The sequence below is a fragment of the Pempheris klunzingeri genome, chromosome 16, assembly GCF_042242105.1.
Source record: "Pempheris klunzingeri isolate RE-2024b chromosome 16, fPemKlu1.hap1, whole genome shotgun sequence".
Classification (NCBI taxonomy): domain Eukaryota; kingdom Metazoa; phylum Chordata; class Actinopteri; order Acropomatiformes; family Pempheridae; genus Pempheris; species Pempheris klunzingeri.
This window is the reverse complement of record NC_092027.1, coordinates 20,968,749-20,992,641: the sequence shown is the minus strand read 5'-3', so window position 1 is coordinate 20,992,641 and position 23,893 is coordinate 20,968,749. Positions and strand designations below refer to the sequence as shown.

Below are 23,893 nucleotides of genomic sequence, written 5' to 3'. Positions count from 1 at the left end.
TATACATACATATATATATATATATATATATATATATATATATATATATATAGGCCTATACACTGTTGCCCATAAAGTTGGAATAATGTAGTTAAAGCCTGAATACACAGTTTGCAAAGGTTCATTGTGGTTTAAGCTTCACTGTGATATGTTTGGAAGAGTTTGATCAATAAAGTAGAGAAGATATCCACTTTATTTATCAAGAATAAATCACATTGTCACAATCATTTCATGAGAAGAGGTAAAAAACATTTGATTCCAACTTTATGGGCAACAGTGTGTGTATATATATATATATATGTATAAGGTATGAAGCCTTGCCAATACTAATACATATAACAGGGTTGCTTAAGTGGTTTTCGCCAAATCTAACTAAAATGGCAATTCTATGCCCACTAGGCACCGAGGATCACACAGCAGAGGGGTCCCTGCATAGACCCGGCTCCGACAGAGCTTACTGTGTATGGCTGTACATTTTCTTCAGTGACTGCAGAGGAACTTTTGTTGGGCTTCGAGAATAAAACTTTATATCCGAAGAGCTGTTACAAATTGGGGGCATGGAGAAAGATGTGGTCAGGCTGGTAGCTGCATTATGGAAAATGTAGGTTCCAGCTTTGAGGGGTTTGAGTCGAAATATCTTCTGCTGTGGCTCTTTTTTTTTTTTTTTTAAATCTGTCACGCTGAGTCCCACAACTTCATGGAAGTGCATGGTTAAGACAATATGCTAAAACTTCTGTATATTTCTTTACATGCTAATGAGTCCACGTAGCTCCAACAGTAATGAAGAATCCTGTCTCAGGGGCATTTCCACCCAGCCAGTGATCTAGTTTTCAGCAATGGACATTTGAAACCCAGAAATATTGGCATTGGATTTTGAAATCTCATATCAGTGAAAGCCTCGATGCAAAAGGCCAAGAACACATCTGATCACAGTCCAACATATCTCTGTAGCAGTCTGTCTTTCCTGGGGGGGTGTTGATGCTCGCTGATTATTAGATTTTTTTTTATTTTAATCTCAACCACCAATACCACCAGCAGCTGCCCAAACACACACACACACACACACACACACACACACACACACACACACACGTCTCCTCCAAGCCCTCTGAAGTGGTAGCCCTCTGTCTGTGTGGAGCTGCTCCTTGGCGGCCTGCAGGGGCTGATCTGTTGGCTGGGAGTGCTGGACAGTGATCTTTATCAATGGGACTGGATGGATGAGTGGAGCCCTGTGGGGACTGCGCTGAGCTTTGAGCAGCAGCAGGGGGATCCGATGAGGAGAGCAGGAGTGTTCCCCGGGCAAATAAAAAAACAGGAGGGAGCACTAAAAACCAGAAAGGAGCCGAGCCTCACTCCAGGCACACTGCTGTCCCTCTTCACGCGGCAGATAGACACACTTTGTTCCTTTAGGCCTGTGTTTAAGCCTCCTCGCTCACCTGCACAGCTTCACTTGCTTCATTACGTGCTGCCGATCATCCAGGTTTATAGGACAAATAAAGCAATCTGTCCTGTGTCTACACGCCTGCCGGGAGAACAGCACCTTCTCATCACTTAGGCATCTTGGACATACATCACCAGAGTAGTAGATTACATTGCTTATGCACGCCTGTCCGCACGGTAAACACTGCGGCGCTGAGCAAACTCTTTGCTCAGGCCGACTTGTCTGATTGTGCTCCCCCCTCTGAGGCTTCCCCCCTGTGCCTCCACCTTCTCCTCTGCTCCGGTGCGTGGCAGACAAACTTCTAACGTCCATACAAGAAAGGAAGAAAATCATTACTTGAAATCAGTTTGGCTGTTTGTGAGAGTTGCTCAGGACAGGAGAGCTGAGGATGGTAAAGCGCAGGCTGTCCTCATTGATCTGTGCAGCCCTCTAATCTCATTAACTGCCTCTTGATTTATTGAGATGGGGCCCAGAGTGCGCCAAGGTTATGGAAGCAAACACCCAGGCTGCTCCCCCGCACTGAGGGTCACATGGAATTGAGGTCAATTGACTGTTCGGCGGGCCCACGCTCCCACAATCCCTTACACCAGCCATTGCCTTCTCATTAACGCCTGATTCGGGGTGGGACAGTGGGAGTGGGGGGGGGTGCAAGAGGCGGCTGGCTTGGTGGGAAGAAAGAGACCATTAGGGGATAAATTATTGCCCGTAATGAGGTGAGGCAAGGCTGCATCCAGTCATCAGAATCTTACAAGCTGCACAACAGCGCTAATAATGCACCATCGACAATACAGGCATCAAGCGGAGCTATTGATTACACTGCAGCATGCAGGTAAATTGACCAATAAATAAGGATACAATGCAAACACACGCCCAGAGTAATTATACACCTATTGAACCACTGTGATATACGACACAGCCGCAATTTGCTTATCCGTGCATGTGGTTATAATAAAAATGGAAAGGTGATAACAAAGTTGCTGAGGCTAACAGTAGCCATGGTTCAGTATCGGGTGACCGATGAGCAGTTCAGTGGAGCAGCTGATGGTTTGGTGCGTTGCTAAGTGACACCTGGTATTTTCAAAGAAGGCTTGGAAAACATTTTTCCAGTACCAATACTTATCAGCTTGATAGGACGCAAGACAATGATTTGCAGCCGTTCCGGCAGCTTTGTGCTGTACTTCAGCACGGCAGGGCTTTAAGCTGAATGTTGACATACTGATGCTAAGCAGAATAATGTAAGTATTCAGTCATAAACCAAAGTATAAGTCAGATTGAAACAGATTGATTACAGTGGACCCCAGTCCTTAGCTTTTAATTACAGTTTGGTGATTCTACATAACAGCAAGATGACATCATGATTTCATCATGATATGAGTTCACTCACAGAATCAATATCAAACGTTATTGACTTATTGCTCAGCCTGAACAGTGACCTTCCCCGGTGACTTTCACCATCATCATTAACTCCACCGTGTGACTTTATGCTGTAATCAATCACTCTGGGTTATTATGAATCACATTGCAGGTGGACACCTATCTGATAAAGCTTCAGCTAACGAGTATATTCATTATTCACTCATGTTTTCATTATTTTTTTGATCGCCAATTAATCACTCATTCTATAAAATATCACATATAATGGGAAATGTCTATCACAATTTGTCGGAGTAAATTACCAAGTATATTCATTTTCTATTGATGAGAAATGAAGCTGTGACCAGTGTGTGTCATAACTTTACTTAAATAAATAACTAAAGTGACAAATCAATCAAATCATTTATTAAAGCGACAATCAATTTTCATATCATCTATCTATCAGTTAACTAATAATGTCAGCACTCCTAATGAGAGGTTATTTAGAGGGGCTACTCCAGCATATTTAATATTTTACTTCCTTAAAGTCTGAGAGACAGATTAAAAAACAAACTGAGAGCATATACCAAGACGATATACCAGGAGATATACCAGCTGTTAGTCCGTAGTAAAGGTCAAGCTCCAAAAGTCCGGGTCCTACATTTCCCATGGTGCAATTTTCCTGCCTGGTTATTGCCTGAGTCTTTCAAACTTGACAAACCTGTTTAGGTCGCATTAGAGAGTTCCCTCCAGAGACGCAGAAGAAAATCTGTGGTGCGCCCCTTTAACTACAAAGTCTAAAAAGAGACTCAGTGCACTAAGATGCACCTTTGTTTGTCAAATATATATTAATTAGATAAAAGAACAGCACCGAAAGACCAAACAGGCTGTTTTCCTTCCATGTAATAAAAATGAATCTGAAATAACGGGAACGTTTGACAGTGTGGGGAGTTGTTTTTGAGAGATGCATTTTTTTTTAATCATTTTTGGACTCTGAACAAAATGTGATGGGTGTGTGTGGGTTTCTAAACTGTTTGTTTGGATCCAATTTACAAAATGTGTAATTACCTACTGGGTTTCACTTCTGACAAAATGGTAGTTGAACACAACAGCTGGAATGAGGGAAGTGTGTTTATGGAAGAAAACTGTTTTGGCAAAAGTGCTACGTTACTGCTGAGATCAAGTGACGTTAAAGCCCCTGAAAACTGTCCGGCGTTACTGAGAAACACTGATGGCTGAGCGGGCGTCCATCAGAGTGAAAGTTCCAAACTCTCACCTGGTATTCGCTGGGCCAAAAAGTGCTGACAGCCAGCTCCACCTGGTGCCACTGGCGCCCCTGGGAGCCCGAGATATTCCACACAGCGCTGCCCTTGGGGCCCCCGTTGACCCGGATGTAGACCTGCAGGTCCCCGGGGCTGTGACCGTCGCGGCTGTACAGGAAGTAGCTGAACTGGATGCAGTGGGTGTCGTTCTCGCTGAGCGGGAGCAGGAGCAGCTGAGCCCGCTGGCCCCCGAAATGCTGCGAGGAGTTGACCATCATAAAGGACCCTGGAGGAAGAAGGCGGGGGAGTACGTGTTAGAGAACTTTAAGTCGTTTATCCCCCCCCCCCCAAGTATCATTTCAAGTAATACTCTTTTTACTGCTAGTCTTTAATTAGCAGACTGTTGCAGAGCTTTGTGAGGTGAACAGAACAGATAAAGAGCAGTTTGGAAGTGTTGTCCTAATAAAAAAAGACTTCTAAAGACTTCTTCTAAACAGCAGCAGCTATACCGACATTCACTTCACAAATAACAGTTATTTCAGCATTTCCCCTGCCACACGGCGCTGACTGACTGGAAATATGAAAAAAATAACAAGCTCCAACTCTTTGGGCCTCACCTGTAACACCTCGGCCCAGGATAGATATGTCATGTTAGTTTTCAACTGCTGAAGAACATTTGCCTCTTTTTTTTTATTTTTAGACCCTGAGAAAGAGCCTGAGAGCCAAAGTTGACGGGCTCAAGGTTGTTACCTAGAATATCTGTGTGATCCGTTCTGGCTATTTGTCTGTATTTGGTCTGTCTCTCCTTCTCCCCGATTCCTGCTTTCACGGGGCTTCCATCCGTTTTGCAGCGCTGCCTCAGATCTGGTGTGTTCAAAGCTGCAGCTCTAGGTGTCAGATTGGGCTTTCATTTTGGACTGAGGTTCACAGAGTCACTGCTGGCCGTCTCATCCCGGCGGCACGGCAGAGATCCCCTGGCCGAGAGAGGAGCGCCACAATGGAGGGAGGGCAAACATAAAGGGAGCTTTGCCTTTGACTGTGCCTTCACAGCAGAAGGAAGCACAATTTAAAGCGAAAAAAGGTTCAGAGCAAAGTGACTGTGTTTTTATATGCCGCAGGTAGACGCCTATTGAATGAAAGTCATCATAAATAAATAAAAGTTGCATCATTTAAACCATGGCAACAGAGGAGGTCGTAGGCAATGGAAGACAAGGCAAGAAAAATCTGACGTGCTAGTCGGTCGAGTTCGGCATAAATGCTGCAACTGGTTGCCAATAATGAGGAGAGGCCAAAAACAAGACATCAAATGAACATCTACACACTCCTACTGCACCGTGGCCCTGAACATGCTCCTGGCTGTTTGTTTGGGAGGGTCACAACATATGACCACTCTAGCTCTTGTTTCGTCAGAGCCTGTACGCACCCATTATAAGTCCCGCCGGGGAAAAGCATCAGCAGAATGAATGTTTTGATCAATTTATCCTCGAGTCCAAATCGAAAATTCCCTCAAGGTGTTCCCGAGATATCGCCTTCACGAGGCCGGGGATGGACACACATATGGACGGGCGGACTGACGGACGGACGACCTGAAAATCCAAAAAAACGGCACATTTGGCTTTGACCACGGCTGTCACCAGTGTGGAGATAGGAAAGAGCTGAAATTGGGTTTGCACTTGCCTTGGCATGGCAACAGTTGCTATATCAAAAGACAGAAGATGAAAAGACATAAGACGTGATAAAAGCTGGCAGAAGCAGATCTGCTGCTGCCTGTCCAGCCCGCCTCTATCACCAGAGCGGCGGATAAAAAGCCCCACAGACTACGAGTGAATTAGAAGAGACAAATTCAGTTATTAAGAAAACCCACAACTGCCATCTAAGGTGGAAAGCAGCAATAAAATGCTGTTATATATCTTTACTGGTGCACGATTAATTATGTAATCTCATCATGTTAGAATTTCCCCCTCTGCAACATTTTAATGGTGTTTTTTAACATTGTGGTCGTAAAAGCTCCAGAACTGTTGAGGCTGAGTGGATAGAATATTCATGTGATCCCTCATTAAGTTTGGAAGGAAAATAGTTCCTTGAAAGTTGGAAATCTTCTGCCTTAATCAGTTTGCACTTTTTGATTCATCCATTTAAGAGATATATTAATACGATGCTCTCAGATTGTTCTTAAACTCCCTGCAGTCAGAGTTGATAATGGATCACTTTTGTTTTTGGGTTTGTTTGTTTTTTCCTTTTCAGCTATAAGTCTGACTTCTAATTTTGTCAGTTTAACAAACTGTAACGCTGCCAGGAACCCAACATACATAAAAAATGACCTTGAGTGATAATCATAATCATAATAATAAGAGCATTTTCTAGACTGTAAAAATAAAAATACTGCTTTACTACTTATACAAACAATTACAGCTGAAATTGTAGGAAATTATTATTATTTTATAATTAATAATTATACATTCACTTCATCGTGAATGTTAGGTGATGTTATTCCAACTTATTTTTGTGTCTTTTTCGTTAAAACTACATCTGTAAATAGCTGGAGATAATACAAGTTCAAACTGTCTCATGATGTACAGACAGAAAGGAGGTACTGTGTGAGAGCACTTTCACCAAAGAAGAGACAGACTCCACAGGGTTAATTGTAACTTCATATCAACAACTGTTGAACAGTGATGAGGATAAACACAAACGGACACCAGGACCGGCGGTGGGCTGTCTGTGTTTATTACCTTGGACTGCTTAAAGCGGCCTTGGGGATCACATGGTGTCCTCCCTAACTTCTACTCTCCACAATCATCATCAGATCCGTTCTTTGATGCTGCCAGCGGGAGCCAGAGCGCATGCTAATTGCACGCGTAACCTTCGCATCTGGCGCGGCGGGCTGGAGATGGCCGCGGTGGACGAGCAGAGGCAGCGGGATCGTGGGTAGTGTAGTTGCCTGAACTGTAGTTGAGCGAGAGCGCAATCAGAGCCCTGCCTCCTGCCATTAATCACACTGACACGGTTATTAGGCCATAATGGCTGCCGAGGGAATGCTTAAACCAGAGAGATGGCTGTAATACTCGCACACTGACATGCAGGACACATATCAGCACACACACACACACACACTCTCTCTCTCTCTTTCTCACACACAGACACACACACACACACACACACAGTTTATAGGCCCAAAAGCAGATCCGAGTCCTGCTGACTTTCCCTAGAGTGAGAAGTGGCTTCCTCTTTCAACTTTCCCATCTTTCCTCCTCGTCAGTCATCTTACTTCCCTTTGTCCTTCATCCACCTCGTTCTCACCTCCGTTTCTTCACTGTCCCGATCTCAAACCTCTCCCTTTCATCCAAAGCACGTCGATTCATTTATACACAAAGATGTGTGAAAGCCAAGCATTAAAGAGTAATATCAGTGAAGGTATATCGTTAGCAAGTGATGCGCGGACTCGTTTTCATCGAGGATAAGAAACATTCCAGGAAGTCGCTGCTAATGTTATTTTACATTTGTCAGGTTTTTGCTTGACGGCAGGGATAACAAACTACAGACAGTCTCTTTGCTCTTTAATGCGCTCTGAAAAAAAAAAGACATCTTCCTCTGAGCACAGACATTCATTTAGTCAAAGGCAAATGTGAAGTTTGCGTTATCATCCTGTATGTCTCACCCGCGATGCTGTTGCATCATTTTTATCACGTTGCCTTGCTCGGTCGGTCAGAATTACAGGGGGACTTTTGATTTCTTTCGTCAGTCCCTTGGCTACAAAAATCAAAAGAAAAAGGAAGACGGAGAAGAAACAGGTCAAAAGGCGGGTCAAATCCACAGACAGCCTGAATATAAAGAGATTTAAAATGCATGTAAAGCCTCCCTGACCACTGTCTGTTCCCTCCCTCGGCTCACTCTTCTCTGCCCCAAAAGCACAGATGAGACGTCAAACTGCCAGAAATATCCTGTGATAACAAGCAGCTGCTGTCCTTTGAGATCTCGCTGTATTCTTGGACAACACTGATTTCTCTCTCTCTCTCTCTCTCTCTCTCTCACCTGCTCGCAGGCGAAGCCGGGGCAAGCTCTGGCTCAGCCCCCACCCACCCACCCCCTCAGCCCCCTCCTGCCCAGCCACCGCTGCTGCTTTGATGTGCGAGTTCTCGGGGGGGCTCTGTGGCTAAATTGCTTTTTCTTCAGCTATGAGAGCTGGACCCCCTCATTGTTGGAGGGCAACTCTCCAACTGTCCTTATGAAAGGAGTGCAGTGGGAAGAGTGAGGGGGGAGAAGGTGAGGAAACAGCCTCAGCTAATGCTGTTTTTCTCATTATATTCAAATATCTTCAAGCAACTTGGTAAACCAAATACAGAGCTAGCCTCTACAGCATCACTGGTGTTGTGGGCTCAAGTCTTCTACTGATCCAGCTGGAGCCACCTAGTGTTCTTACCAGTGAAGGACAGCTGCTCTGGCTACTGTACATGGAGATTTATAGACAACTAAATGCGATGGAAGCTTCATCAGCAACAACAACCCCATGAGGCTGACGTTTAGATCCAGGCGCAGCAATTACTCCTAATCAAATGCGATGCACCTTTGCATGATGGGAAACATTTGGCAACTTCACGTAATAACGTTGCTCGAACATTTGAGATTCTCTTGACTCAGTAAACAGAACACGTGTTCTGTGAAGAATGAGATCTCTTATCTGCCCAGAGAAGCTGAATAATTTATTCCTGGGCCACAACTAAAGATTATTTGCACTGTCCTTATTATTATTCTGTTGAACAATCAGGTTTCTAGAGCACAAAGTGACATTTTTTAAATGTCCTGTTGTGTCCAGTGAACAGTCTAACACAGTCTAATAGTATATAACCAAGGGAAGCCTGCAACCAACAAACGTTCAATAGATTAATCAACTAAATCTTTGCAGTTCCAGTTCATTCTAAATACTAAAATAACAGACCTTCATAGATATCTTACTTCTGTATTGTGTTGAAAGACACACGTTTTGCTAACAGGTGGGATGTGAGAATTCTTTAACCGACACCTGTGTGGACTGATGTTGAGCTAATTCATGCTGTGTTGTTGACAATCCAGATGTCATTTTAGTGGACAGGACAGGCAGGATGGTCAAATTAGGTGAGGGTGGTAAAGAATACCGGCGACAGTGGACGACATTGCATTCAAAAAGGTAAAACATTAGAGCTTTTTGTCATCCCCCCCACTACAAAATGTACATCCACAGATGTTATGTAGCACCCCGACAGAAGGAGAAAATACAGAATAATGCATAATATATTGTATGATGCTATATTATGATAATGCAATGCATAAAATAATTTTATTCAACATACATGCTAACAGTATGCCATTGCAACGTATTGTTATTCACGGTTCGTTTGCTGTCCTGCCATTTCGTCGGACTAGTTTTTTCCCCATGCTGTCCAGAAGGTCTTCTGTCTGCCGGAATCCATGTGAACGCAGCATTAACCATGTCATGTGTCGGAAATCACAACGTACGGTTTTATTTCAAGGGGCCACAGCGAAAAGGTTGGAAGCAACTAGTTTCATCTTTAAAACTGTGTTATTTTTTTTATTTTATGTATAATCTAAAAATTAACCATAAAGTAACTAGTAAATATCTGTAAATACAAGAGTAATGGAGCAAAAAGCACTATCTTTCTGTATTAAATGTAGTACAGTAGAAGTATAAAGCATGAAATGGAAATATTCAAGTAAAGTAAAGTACATGTACATCAAAATTGTAACTACAGTGCCTGACTTAATGTACTCAGTTGGTTACTTTCCACCACTGGCAGCACCTCTCACTCTCACACTGTCAGTCATTTCACCCATTATTCATCTAAAAATACCGATTAATGCAGCTTTAAGCCATAAAGTAGCATCAGTTTAATGTTGTGGGTTTTTTTTTTTTTTTTGAAGATGAAGTATTAAGAGAAGAGACGAGAGATCAGCTGCTGAAGGTTAACACACTGGCACAAATTTGTCAAAATAGGCCCAGAGCTTCTTTTCATTTTAGCTTGATGGAGTAAACCAACATGATTGATGCAGTAATTATCAACTTGATAAAATTCATAAAGATATTACCAGCTCTGATAACCTTACTCAACATCCTTGAGGACACACACATGCAGAGCCGCACGCTGTATACGCACACACACACACACACACACACACACAGGCTGGTGTGAAAAAATAAAAATACGGCCGATGCTGAGAAATTCTCCATAAATCCATAAAAGCTGATAAGGCTCCATCTATTTCTCCCATGACCCTGCCAAGGGCGAGGGAACATGCATTAAGAGATTAGGGGATGGCCTCAGCTCCCTGAATTCATATCAGAATGTGGGGTGGGAACCTGAGTCATAGGTCTGCCCGCTTTTATCACACTTACACTAAGAAAAAACCGGAGAGGAGCTAAAGTGGAGAGGAGGGACGGGGAAGTGCAGCAAGAGAAGAGGGAGAGGAAAGCCAGGGCTTTTATCTTTATGTTTGTCTCCGTCATTTTTCGTTAGCTTTCCTCGGCTGCCATCAATAACGCTTCGTATAACTCAGGCGGCTCCATTCTACACAGTGATAACACCGTCCTTCCTTAGAAAAGGCCAAGCAAAACCTGATGCATTTTAATCACATTTTTATCTAACGTTTTCTGCCTCCCACCACCGCCTCCACCTGCAGTGGCCGTGAATAATAGTTAACAGTCTCAGTTTCTGGTGATGTTGATCGAGATTGTGTGATCTGTGAGAGCGAGCAAGACTATTTTCCTCAATCCTCCTCCTCAGGGGCGTCTGGAGAAGGTCATCCAAGATTTTCAATTTGGTCTCTGAATTTGGTCTTCAGATCTTCATTTGCTTTCTGTCTTTTATTCTTTCTTTTTTCTTTTCTTTTTTTCTGATATTGCAACCTGGAGCCACAGTGACCTCAGATGATATTGCACGTACAAGAGAAGTGAAGTGAGGCGAGCGTAGATGATTTGGAGGGCACAGATTGGTCTCGCTGTTTGGTCCTCTTTGTATCGCTGGCTGTAGTGTGTGATCTGCTTGGCTGGCAGGAACACTGGGGCTGGGGCTTGTTTACTGGAGCCAAAAGGCAATGCAGATTTTGCCATTTACAAAAAGCGACACAGTGCTTACACTGTGCAAATGGGAAATCTGCGAACCAACAGCAGCTGGTCATGAATGCGACACTGACTGAGCCTAAACACCCTGCAAACAATACAAGTCTGACTGCAGCTGACAACTTGAGCTAATGAATTCCCCAGGTGAGACTCCAGAGCCCAGCAGCCAACCTGGAGGCCGCTGACAACAACAGAGTCATTACTGTGCTCTTACACTGACGCTTCCGAGATGCGCCGATTAGCAGCGCACACTGAGTGAAATGTGCCAACAATGCGTGCTTCCGTTGTCAATGCACCTGAGCTGCTGTTCTCTTCACGCTGTAGCATTGCACGCATCATTATTGTACTAGAAAAGACCCGATTCGTTCCCCTGACCCTGAACCCTTATCTCAAAGAGACACTTGAGTCAAATATTAGCGCATAATAACGATATCCAGTGAAGTCTGTTCGGTTCAGTGGAGCCAGATTCACTGGTGCCAGAAACCCCCTGTTTATATAATGATTTCCTGCTGTACGTCTGCTGTTATAGACTTGTTCAACCTAGATCTGTAGCCAACTTTACACAATAAAAGACTTAAGCACTTAACTTTGGCTAGTGACGAGTTGGTTGAGGTTTTATTTGAGACTCCATCATTTTGGCTTATGCCAGTGGCTGAAAACAAATATGGCGCAAAACAGCCTTCTAGTAATTCTGATTGGAGCACAACTGTGTTAGGTGTTGAGAGACGTTACAACAAAACATCAGACTTTAACACGGAGACTGATGCTCATTACCTGTTGACTTTCTTTTAAGCAAGGCCAGTCATTCACTTAAATTGAATAAGTGTTTATTATTGTAATTGTGCCTAAACCTAACTGAACCGTAACCATAGCGCTGTTGTAACAGTGTTTGTTACGGTTATCTAATGATATTGTCCTGCTGATGGGGACATAAGATATGAAAACAACACTATGTGTCTAATTTGTAATTCTCCATTGGGCAGATGCAAACAATATTTTTGCCATTTAATCAGGAGGACTTCTTGTTCTATTCAACACATTTAATGTAGAAAATTGGGAAACGAAGACTGACGTCAATTGGAGCAGGGGGTTCGAGAATAATCTTGAGCACTTGTCTTTAAGTGCAACCAAAGGTAATTCCATGGAAATACCTGAAGGTTTTTTCGTGAAGGAGATTCAAAACACTGTTTTTCTTCTTCTTACTTCCCAAATCTCTACAATGTAGGTAGAGAGGATATTCAACGTCTGACTGCTACATTGGACCTATTTTAAAAAAGCAATTACTTTGCTAAGGACAATGTTCACAGATGGAACCAATGGCTTGAACTAGAAAAATGAAACCGAGGTCGTAACAAACTGTAGTTTGCCCTCAGTTGGCTTAAACTTGGAAATTACACGCAGATATGACGAACTCTATTCAAACCAGCCATTTGGAACAGCCCAAAGGTGTGATGTCAATCAATATGCACATCTAAATCAGATTAGTATGCCACTTCAGTATGGCTTTGCTTCCAGATGATGATTGGTTGACTGTTAATGGCAATAGAGGGGAAAGGGTTAGCACTGAGCTGATGATTCATAAAAAATGCATGACAACACTGTTGAATGGGTGTGGGGCTCTACGATCCGAAGTTGTTTCACAGACACACAGTAGAAGCACACCAATTTCTCCACGCCCAGTTTTTGAGACAATTATTGCAGCACACAAACAAAGCGTCCAAAAACCTTCCACAGGAGTTGGATCAAAAAACAAAGATCAGATACTTTTCCAGCCGTCTCAAATAAAATACGTTTCAAGAGGAGCAAATATGTACGCTTGTTGTCGACATTTTGTTCATTTGGTACTTGCCAGGCGAGATTTCTGTTTGCAAAACTCAATCATAGCTTCGTTTCGGCAGGAGAAAAGGGCAGCAGATGGATCTGATTGGCCGCCTGTGACCCATGACCATGAAGAAAAACAAAAAAAAGTTTAGTTGCGGCCAATTTCTCTCACTGACAAGCTTGTTGACCGCCCTCACTTAAGTCACAGTCGCCTCAGAAGTAGTGCTCGGTAATAAAAGATGGACTTCTTGCTGTTGCTTGTAGCATGAATTGAGGGTTCCCAAAAAGATAAATCAAACCCTGAGCCTAATAACCCCAAACACGGGTCCTAAGTCAGAGTCCAGGTCCATTGATGACATGAGTGGATGGAAGTCAGATGGAAGTGGACTCAGGATGCGGGGGAATCTTTTCTCTGGCAGAAATCAATAGTGCATTAGCAGCTGCCCAGTGACAACGTGTGGGCCGACTATCCTCCCTCATACAACTACCAGCTCTCCTCCCTTCTGCCGCATCTTGATATATACCACCCGCCCTCAGCCTCTTCATCTAGCTCCTGTGATCTACTGTTTGTTTCATCTCGCCATCCCGGAGGCCTTCTGGGGAGCTGGTGCTCGCTCTGCTCTTCGTGGCAGTATTCCTCGCTCCTGCTGCCCTATTTCTCCGAGGTTTCTCTGGTCATTTAGTAAACAGAGCATGTCACTTCCCAGGCCCTGCTACTTTCCTTTGCTCTGTCTTGTTGTGGAGGAGCAGGGCTCACACGGGGACATCCTAGACTAACAGGTACAGTAGCAGAGGAGCTCTCCCCTGAGGAGCCTCCTCCCCCCGCAGGGAATAATGGATGGGGGCTTTAGAAATATAGGAGTTTTAGAGTTCATCGATCAGCAGACATGGCGCTTGAAAAGGCAGGAGTGTCTGGGATATAGAATCATATCTTTTTTCCTTACTGTGCTTGTTAGTGTGAGAAAAACCAGACTTCAGACAATCACATTTTTAGACCACTACCCACCTGTTTCAGACTCAGTGTATAACAACACAAAGTAGTCCAAAGTTAGCATTACGGAGACCTTATACTGTACCAAAACTTACTTTAGTAAGTTGTAAGTGCTTTTACTTTCCAGCATGTTTCTTACACACCTACAATATCTAGAGGAACCAACAGGCTGCAGGTTCAATCTGGGACTGCGAGATAAGTAACACCTAAAGCGGGGAAGAAAGAACATTTCTGGGGCACAAAATATTTTACTTTTCAATTTTATCTCTTTTTTATAATAACTACATCTATTTTTTTTCTAATGAAATACTCGCATATTGAACCTGTAACAAGGGTTCACAAGTCTGTTATCCTTGGCTCTGAAGGGTTTGGATACCAGTGCTCTAAAAAATAAATGTGCACAGCCTTGGTAAACCTAAGATGCAGAACCAACTGTTGTGGATTTTGCACTTTTTTTGCAAAAATCTTCCATTATACAAGTCCTACTATTACCAAAGTAAGACCACATAAGAGTACATGTTCAGATACATGTGCTTAAAGCCGCACTAATCAATATTTGTATTTTAACAACGGACAGCGTAAGAAGTACTCAGACTGCTAACTTAAGTAAAAGTAGATAACACCACGCCCTAGAAATACTCCATTACAGTTAGAAGTCCTGCGTTGAAAATGTTATTTAACTAAAGTACAGAAGTATTACCATAATATATCAGAATAGATTTAGAATATATCATATTATTCTGTTTTTCTCAGCAACAAATACATTTTAATGCTAAATCTCATTAACGTGGAGCCAATTCGACATACTTTCTATACCAATGGGTGGATTACTAATATAGTACTACATCATATCATATAAATTTAACTATTTAATGTGACTATTAGTGTTACATAAATATAGTGGGGTAAAAAGAACAGTAAGTGTAAAGCGGTAGAAAAGAGACGTACAGTTCTTCAGTAAATGTACTTGGTTACATTCTACCACTGTCAGTGGTCAGGTCAGGAAAGGTGTCGCTCATGGCGATGAACCCACAGATAATTATCATCCCACTCTGCATTTCCCCTCAGCTCTACATTCTACAGATTTTTTTAGCAGCGTTCTTGGTTCAGACGAACAGAACCAGATATTTTTCCTGAGAAGCTGGTTGAGACAAAACTAGAGCTGAGCTAAAAGCGAATACCAGACATTCACCACGTGGACAGAATATTAGCTCCAAATGAATGCTGATGCTGCTTTGTGTCTGCTGGATTGTGTAAATGGGCAACTGTTTGCTACCGTGTTCGGCACGTCGACTTTCTAAGGTGATACTATGTCGGTATTGTGCTCGGGGCTCGTAGCTCTGCCCCAAAGTGGCCAAGAAACACGACATTATTGTTTTTAAATAACACACTGGTAAATATTACTTGCATTATGTGCTTTGGACTGATTAGGCAAGACATGTTCTAGACTGAACCTTTTTGTGAAACTAAAGAAATGAAATGTTATTACTTTTATTTTGAAAAACATAATAAAACAAAACAGTCCGATTTATTTTTATGCAAGAAATTTCTTTCTGTTTTTAATCTGAGACCTTTTTTGACACCAGCTGGCCAGACTTTTCAAACATAAATTGTAATGTGGGTCTTTGGCTTTTTTGTATTTGAACACACCAGAAGTATATTTATGGTTGACACACTGTTTCTCTAACCACCAAATAATGAGAAAAGAGCCCAAAGCTAAAAGTGAAAAAATACATTATCTGAGGCTATGTGTTTCTTTTATCTATTTTTTATGTCTGCCTTGAAGTGCCACATAACTGCTTTCTTGATAACGACTAATGGATGTGACTGAGGCTGTGGTCATTCAGGATGAGGGGAAAAAAAAAAAAAAACATCCCCTGAAGAAAGAATACATCTCTTCAGACAGCCATATTATTATTTCCTTGATAACTCCTAATGGGTGTGTCTCTGCCCTGAAAAGAGAGAGGGCTCCAGCGGCTGTAATGAAACGGGCTCCATCACAGTCGGGACCCTGACGTCTTTCAGACCTCAAGTCGTACAAATTGGTGAGGGAAAGAGGAGCCTTACAACATCCTGTAAGTGCAAGGCACATTACGCAATGCAACACGAGAACAAGTATTCAGGTAGGGTAACCTGAGGTAAGAGGAGGAAGAGACCGATCGATAAAAGCGGGTCCTGCAGGGGAGCCGTTCTCAGTCCAGGCTTCTGAGCTGCTTGGCAAAGACAAACAAAGTCTTCTGTTCCCCAAACCCATCTCCTCCCAAGATAAGCCCGTTTCTTGGCTGTATTTGCCCTTCACTGATAGGCACCGTGAGAAGTGGGTGGGAAGTTTGAGGCCAATAGCCTAAGATCAGATTTTCATCAGTTGGTGCAGTGCAGAGCTGCAGCATCTGTGTGGAAGAGGAGGAGGAGGAGGAGAGGGGAAGCGTATTGGATCTGCCAGGCTGGATCAAGGCCCACTGCAGGTCCCACCTATCCTCTCCACCCACCTCCACACACAGAGTGGCTGCGATAAGGCAGTATCTGTTACAGTCCTACTGTGTGCCAGTGGCAGATATGGAAAGCTAAAGTGCATCTGGAGGAGAGAGGAGACCATCTGGTCCAGATCACCTTCAAGCTGCAAGGACCGGCCCTTGTTTCCCCCGTCCACCTGTCCCCTTCCTCGGCCCAGCCATCGAGCCCTGACCCCGGGAGCACGTCGTCAGCCAGGGCCGGAGTGGGCGGGAAAATGCTGAAATGCTGGATGTGGAATCTGAAAGAACAGCAGCCGTGCCCAGGTGTTCCACGGTAGCAGTCAGAGCTAGCCTGACACAGTGCTGGGGCTCGACCCTGAACACAGATACATATATTTCCTGATTGAAGTTGCCGAAGATCCCTTCACTTAGCAAAGAACTCAACAGTGTTTCCACAAGAATTTCATTCAAAAGCCTCAAGATCAGAATTAACACGGAGACCCAACATTGAATAAATAAATGAGACATTATGAAGTAAATAATAAATAGTATAGTAATATGTAGAATTTTATTTTAATTAAACATGAAGTCCTGTAGGTATTTTCATTTTCTTCCAGACATGTTTCGATATATATTGCCCTGTTTCTACAGTAGGTGTTAATGTCAAATGCTGCATTTGACCGCTTTATTTTGTTAAACAATCTAAACAAACAGGAACCGAGCTAGTTATGTGATTGGCTGTTTGCTCACTGCCAACAACAAAATAACATTAGAATTAAAAATGGATGTGGTTATTCCACAATTCCACAATGTCAATGTCGTATCAAGCATTTTATTTGTGCTTATTCACATTATCATCTATTTAGTAATGTCTTATTCATTCATTTAATTTGAAGGCTTCGGTCTTCCGTATATTTAGAGAATGAAACCTTATTGTTGTTTCATTGAAAGCCGGTGAATAAAAGCAACAATCAGTTCGACAATGAGCACACCGAAAATTCAACAGTTATTGTGAATCCATCACATCAGAAGTAGAGGATCTTTAGAGGCCAACAGCTCATTTTATGCTAAAGAGTTTCCTTAATTCCAAATCATCAAAGAGCTAAAGATTAATATGATGAGGCACATTTCTGAATTTCAAATATTAATTGTGAGTAGACATGGTTGGGGGCTTTAGTCTGGCAGTAGGGGGCACACTAATACTGGCCTGCAACTTTCACTGAGGCCCTTCAAATGACAATGAACCTGTATGTGTGCCTAATCGCAAGCCAAAACACATGGCACCCTGTTGGATTTAAAAAAGCAGGGTGGTTTAAATTTTAAATGTGTCATTGAAAGGCCGACCGTTAACCGACAGGGGGGGGGGCGGCTTTCAAATCCCCTTGGGGCCCAAAGCAACTGACTAACGGCTTAACGTGCCACACACAACGCCGTGGCTGTAAGTTATTCAAAATCAGCCACGCTTCAACCCAATTGGCTGCGAGGGGACACAAAACCAGCCAATGGCCTGCCTGCGGGATTCAAGTGGGCCAAACAAAAAGCAGGCTTTACTTTGAATTTATTTACACACACACACACACACGTACACACACACACACACATACACACTGTTTCTCATTCAAAAGTCATTGCTCTGCCAGACACAACTGAAAGGCGTTTGTAATCCCCGGGATCTTAATTCATATCCTGTGTGGCTGCAGTTTTAATGGTACAGCTTCCAGCAAATAAAGCCTTGGAAATTGAAATCAATAGCAATAAATCAGCATAATAAGCATCTCGGCTGAAGTTGTAGGGAAAACGCACGCTGTTTTCAAATCTATCATTTGACATTTATGAGCGGAACTCTTAATCCTCGCATCTGCTAACAGTGAGAGCGGAGCCGTCCGACTGACTACAAATCATGGCAGGAGAGCACACAAATGTCCATAAAGGGCTGTGCGAAAGCTGACCCTGCACCGGCAGCAGCCTCAGGTCTGTAATTACAAGCAAACACAGAGATGAGAAACCCTGATGAAAGCCCACAGGGAAATATCCACACAAAGTTGTAGCAATTACATTCATTATTTTTTCCCTGCCAACACCGGAGCGTGTTCGGCGCAAGGTCACGCGCTCCATTGTGAAATGTGCTCGGGAGCGAAAGACTGCAGACAAAAAGAACCTTTCGACAATAATGCATGATCAGACGCAGAGGAGCCAGCAGAGGCATCCCAAGACGGCCGTCTCCTCAGTTTTATTACAGACGGCGGGGGGCTTGATTTAGGGCGACAAAGGTAGAACAACAAATAAAAGAGTTTTCAGCCACGCAGTCGGTGTAATTCCTTGTCTCTTCTCCTTTACTGGCTCTGTGCAGTGCACTACAGATGAACTTAACGCCAACAGCCCCCCTAGCGTGGTCCCAAAATGCCAGGAGAACAATAGCAGTGGTAGTGGCAGTGGCTGTTATAGTTGTGACAAGGCAGCAAGTGGCTGGAATTGAGAGGGGAAGGAGGGGGAATACGTGTTTGTGTGTGTGTGTGTGTGTGTGTGTGTGTGTGTGTGTAGAGGGGTTCAAAGAGGGAGTCTGGCTTTGTGCTGTTGCCCTCCTACGGGGGGGGTGACAAGGGGAGGGTGGGGAGGGGGATTGGTAGGGACACAAAGGGTCCCAACAGACTGGAAACGAGGTAGCCAACGACAAACTAAATCCTCTACACATATTTTATGTTCCACACACACACACACACACACACAGGCTTTTTACGCTATATCATGACAGAGCCCAAGCGGAGCACGATGAGAAGGAGGGGAGCAAACTGGAACTGGGTCAAAAATCCAATTAATCCATGACAGGGGAGGGTTTTGAAGACACTCAGAGAGACGGTGCAGGAAAACCACAAGAGATGGGAAACAATACAGCGCTGCCCCCTGACCTGTGTTTGTGTGTGAGACAGTGAGAGCGGTGTGTGTGTGTGGTGCATTCATTCTGGATCAAGGTCAGGCTGTGTTTGTCACGCACAACTAAGTGCTAGTACTGCAACTAATGTACTTGGACTGCTGGTATTTTTTCCATATACCCTTTTGAAGTTCTCTAAAAGAATTAACAACTTTCCCAAATTGTACATAAAAAGCAGCTCCGACTTTCATTGTTTTATTTTACTGATTGAGTGGGGAGTGAGGAGCAAATCAAACAATCGGGGAGCGTTATTTTTCCCACTTCAGCCACACTTTCTAATGTTCTTTTCTAATCCTTCCACAGCTTTTCACAAATCCCACCTCCTATGGGGGGGCGGGCAGGGGCTGGGGAAGTTTGGAGGCTCTTGCCACCGAGTGAAACTGGGGAAAGTGCATGTTTGGGTCCCCTGGGGATCCGGAGATGTTAATGTGGGGCAAATGGGCTGCGGCAGTGGGGTGACAGCAGGGATGTCAGCGGGGCTGCGGAGCAGTCACTACGGGTGATAGGTGTCAGCTGGGAAGATAAATAATGTAATGCCTACGGGATGTAATAGCAGCCGTATGATTCGAGCCGGTAGCACTCCTGGGGAACGCTCCATTCTAATGGAAGACAAATTCGCAGCCGTCAAGCCACTGCTTCCAGCATCAGCAGCCCACCAGAGATGGAAATGAAGGAGGAGAAAGGAATCAGAAAGAGGAGGAGGGAGAGCAGAAAACTAAAGCAGCACACCAATATTTAGTCCACTGCTCGGCGAAGTCAGTTTGCCCTTTAAAGAGGAAATCCTTATTGAATCACAGGAGAGAAAACTCCTGCACAATTCCCTTCCCTAGGGCTTCAAACTTTTTTTTTTAACGTGCTGTATTTGTGGTCACACAAATGGGAGTGTCGTCACAGCAGGTGTTGCCGATCAGCTGTCAAAAGTTAAAATATCTGCAGCTTTTCATTAAGTATGGATTTTCCCATAAATCCTGCGACCCGTCCATTTTAAAACATGATGACTTTAGTGAACCATTAGTGCTAGTGTTTTGTCAGCTGTCACAAAGAAACGTGTCACCAGCCTCTCCCCAGTCAACTTCAGTCACTCTGTCATCTTCCAGTCTTGCACCTCTGTGATGAGAGTGATGCTCAAACACTCACACTTAGGCATGGGACACTGTCGGGGTCTAGACCTTTGAATCGGCCCACTTCACCGCGTTTACTGATTCCGGTTTGGCATCGTGGCATGAAATGACATGTAACAGCAGTTTTTCGGTTGACAGAACGATTATCCAACGAGCGCCGTGGGGCAACTAACGATTAGCTGACCAGCGCCACTGGCGGGACTAATGCAGTTGTCAAGCTGTTGTCAAGCTGCGTACTTGCCTGGGCCCAGACCTTTGAATCAGCCCACTCTACTGAATTGACTGACTACATAGATGGCTGGTGTCTTCTCAGTAATGTAATAACTTTTCTCTGCTCCACTCTGAAAATCCCAACACAACCAGCGTGTTCGCATTGGCTACGCATCAAAGTCGACTTAAAATGAGTTTTGATCCAGGCCTATACGTTGGTCTCGAGTATATGAACTTGAATCAGTCTCAAAAATACTGTAATTCACAAAGGATGATGCAGGAACAAATGCACAGTGATTTCAATCTGATTTTGTATCTATGCCCCTAATTTGCAACTCGTATATCATCATTTGTACGTGAATTTTTTAAATGGAAAATATACATAAGAACCTAGACGGATTCCTGTGGATCCTTTTACCGTGCTGTTGTACACAATAGCCATGACTTGTAAATGTCATGTGACTCCTAACTCGCAAAAGCAATGCACAAAGTTTTGATTTTATTAAAAATTCTTACTGCTTGGATCAAACAGGTGTCAAATTCCCCTCAACATTCAACTATTGAGGCATTTTCAAGCATTTTTTTCTTCCAACATATGTTTTTAGCCAATAAAGTAGAAAAAAGGTCGATTGATGACAGTGTATGCTAAAATGTAAAACTACTGTCATTCAATTAAGTCTGCACTAAAACGTTAGCATGGAGCACTGAAGCTATGGTTGTTGGTTTTTTTTTACAAAGACTGGAAAAGCCTGTTACTTGAAAAATATAGAGCAAAAAAAGCCCTGGCTGGATGGGTCTTAGAGGACAGAGAAAGATGAAAAATAGGAAATGAAGACTGGACAGAGGAGAAGTAATGTAGGAGGTGAGTAAAAGACGGGGAAGTTTGGAAGTGATGCCAAGTGGCTGAATAGGAGAAGAGAGGAGTGGAAAAAGAGAGGCAGGAAATAGGGAAGCAAGAAGTGAGCGAATGGGTGAACGACTAGGGCAGATAGATTAATCTGAAGAGTGGAGAGGAAGAGAGAGAATGAAAGAGAAAGAACAATGTGTTAGAGGGTGAACCCTCTACTGGCACTCATTTCTGGGATCGCCTCTGCCTTAATCAAGGTTCTGAGGCACCCGTGGGTGCAGCGCGGCTCCACGAATGTGCTCCTGTAGTCTGCAGAAGGGTGATCAATCAGAGCTGGTGGCTGCTACGCAGATGCTCTGCTGTACCGTAACTAACACGCACACGCACAGCGAATGCGACAGTGATGAATTAGGAAACGCTCAGACAGTTTAGGAGTCGCTGACTCTCCTCATCTGCATAATAAACTGTCGCATGATCTCATCTCACTTTGTTCCCCCCTTTTCCTCCTCTCTGACTTCGGTTTTCTCCTCTTTCAACCTACATCAACCTCCGTCTATCAGGTTCCACAGACGTACCTCACCACTTTGGAAACACCAGTGTTTCACAGACAAGCTTGAGTTTCAACTCGCGATTTACTTTTCGCAGCTTTCTTACTAAAAACCTTAGAAAACCTAACTCTATTTGGGCAACATGGCAACATTTAAATCATGTTACTCTGAGGTGACGGGAGTCTATTTTCATTATATCATTCTACCCCGAAAGCAATCCATATAAAGTTATGTATTTTTGCCAAAAAGCAGTCCCTGTAGTACAACTTTAACTCAGCCATGAAAAAAATTAGGATGCGCCTTCGGTGGTTTCTGGGAATAGTCTTTCTATGGTATTTCTCTTTGTCCCCTGCAAAGCAGAAAAAGTGCTGCTGTTCCCTTACTGAGGAACCAGGGCACCTTGAAAATAATGAGATCCTGTGGTGTGAAGACACTCTATCATAACATCCCACTCGAGTTTTGTTGACACCCGACAAGGTCTAAAAACAAGCACAACTTCTCGACAGCAGAACGAGTGGGAGGGGAAAAGATTTAATACATAACACAGCGACTGTGAGACACATGCACAACGGCTACTGTATCCCCCAAACTGTCGCATAAAGTTAAATGGTGAGAGAACTTGTTACTTGAAGGGTAACTTACTACGAAAAGTAGTATATGCTTTACACCAACTAGTGAGAAATAAAAGCATTGAAAGGAAAATTTTATTCTAGTGTTTGACATTTGTGATTCTGAGTAAAATGTGCAAACACGTCCAATAAATTTGGTGCAGACATTCATGTTCCCCACAGGATAAATTCTTAGAACTTCAGTGATCCCCTAATATTTGACCTAGTGCCATGCTTGTCCACGACATGAGCAAATACCTGCTCATTCTCATTTGTGTCTGATATTTGTAATTGGTGCCAATTAGCAAATGTTAACATGCTAAAATGCTAAACTAAGTTGGTGGACATGCTAAAAAATTATACCAGCACAAATGAGAACATTAGCATTAACATTTAGGTCAGAGCACTCTCTTTGAACTGCTAGCATGGCTGTAGACTCTTATTCTTGGCCCTACTATTTACTATTACTAAACTATTTGGTTATTTGTTGTAAGCTATTTTGACTAAGGAAGCTAAAGTGTAATACAGCTTTTCTAATTCATGTACCACTAAACATTTGAATTGATTCATTGATATAACGTGTGTAATGTCACTGTGGCTGCACAAGTACAAAATAAAGATAAGAAATGATGCATCTATGGAGCATATAAATATAAAACACAGACTATGAGGTTATGAGGAATGACAGCAGCAAAAGGTATAAAGGTAAGGTAATAAAGGCATATCAGCATCCAATAATTCTAAAAATATAAAACTTTTTTAGAATAAAAAACGATAAAAGATGCTGCAGCATTCAGTGTTCAGATATTGCATGGATGAATCTTAACGTTGCAGGCAGGTTGACGTGGTGGATGTTTGAGTTGAAAAGTCAATTATATGACATCAACATCAGATCAGTCCACCAGTGCTTAAAGAGAAGGCGAGTGCATAGTCACTTTATATATACATGTATGTGTTTGCCTTTGTTTGACATTTGCAGCGGTGTAATCTAGGGGAGGTGCGTGTTTGTTTTCTTTCTCCTTTCGACGAAAACCCCTCTATCTACTCGCTGCTTACGTGTTATTCTTCTCTTTCTTTTTATTTACGACAGTGTACTGAAGGAAGGCGGTATATACTCTCACTGCATTATAGACTCTATTAATCACAACCATGCAGTCTGAACAGAGCTCAAAGTGATGAGATGAAAAACCTCAGCCAC

General features: G+C 43.1%; 1 protein-coding gene across 1 annotated transcript in view; it reads right to left on the bottom strand.

Annotated features, from left to right (window-relative positions):
• Nucleotides 1–23,893, bottom strand: part of ptprua (protein tyrosine phosphatase receptor type Ua) — a 123,733-nt gene that overhangs the window by 76,951 nt on the left and 22,889 nt on the right. The window contains exon 2 of the mRNA XM_070846305.1: nt 4,071–4,342. Within this exon, the coding sequence (XP_070702406.1) occupies nt 4,071–4,334 (264 nt within the window). The 5' untranslated portion in view covers nt 4,335–4,342. The remainder of the gene's footprint in view (nt 1–4,070; nt 4,343–23,893) is intronic.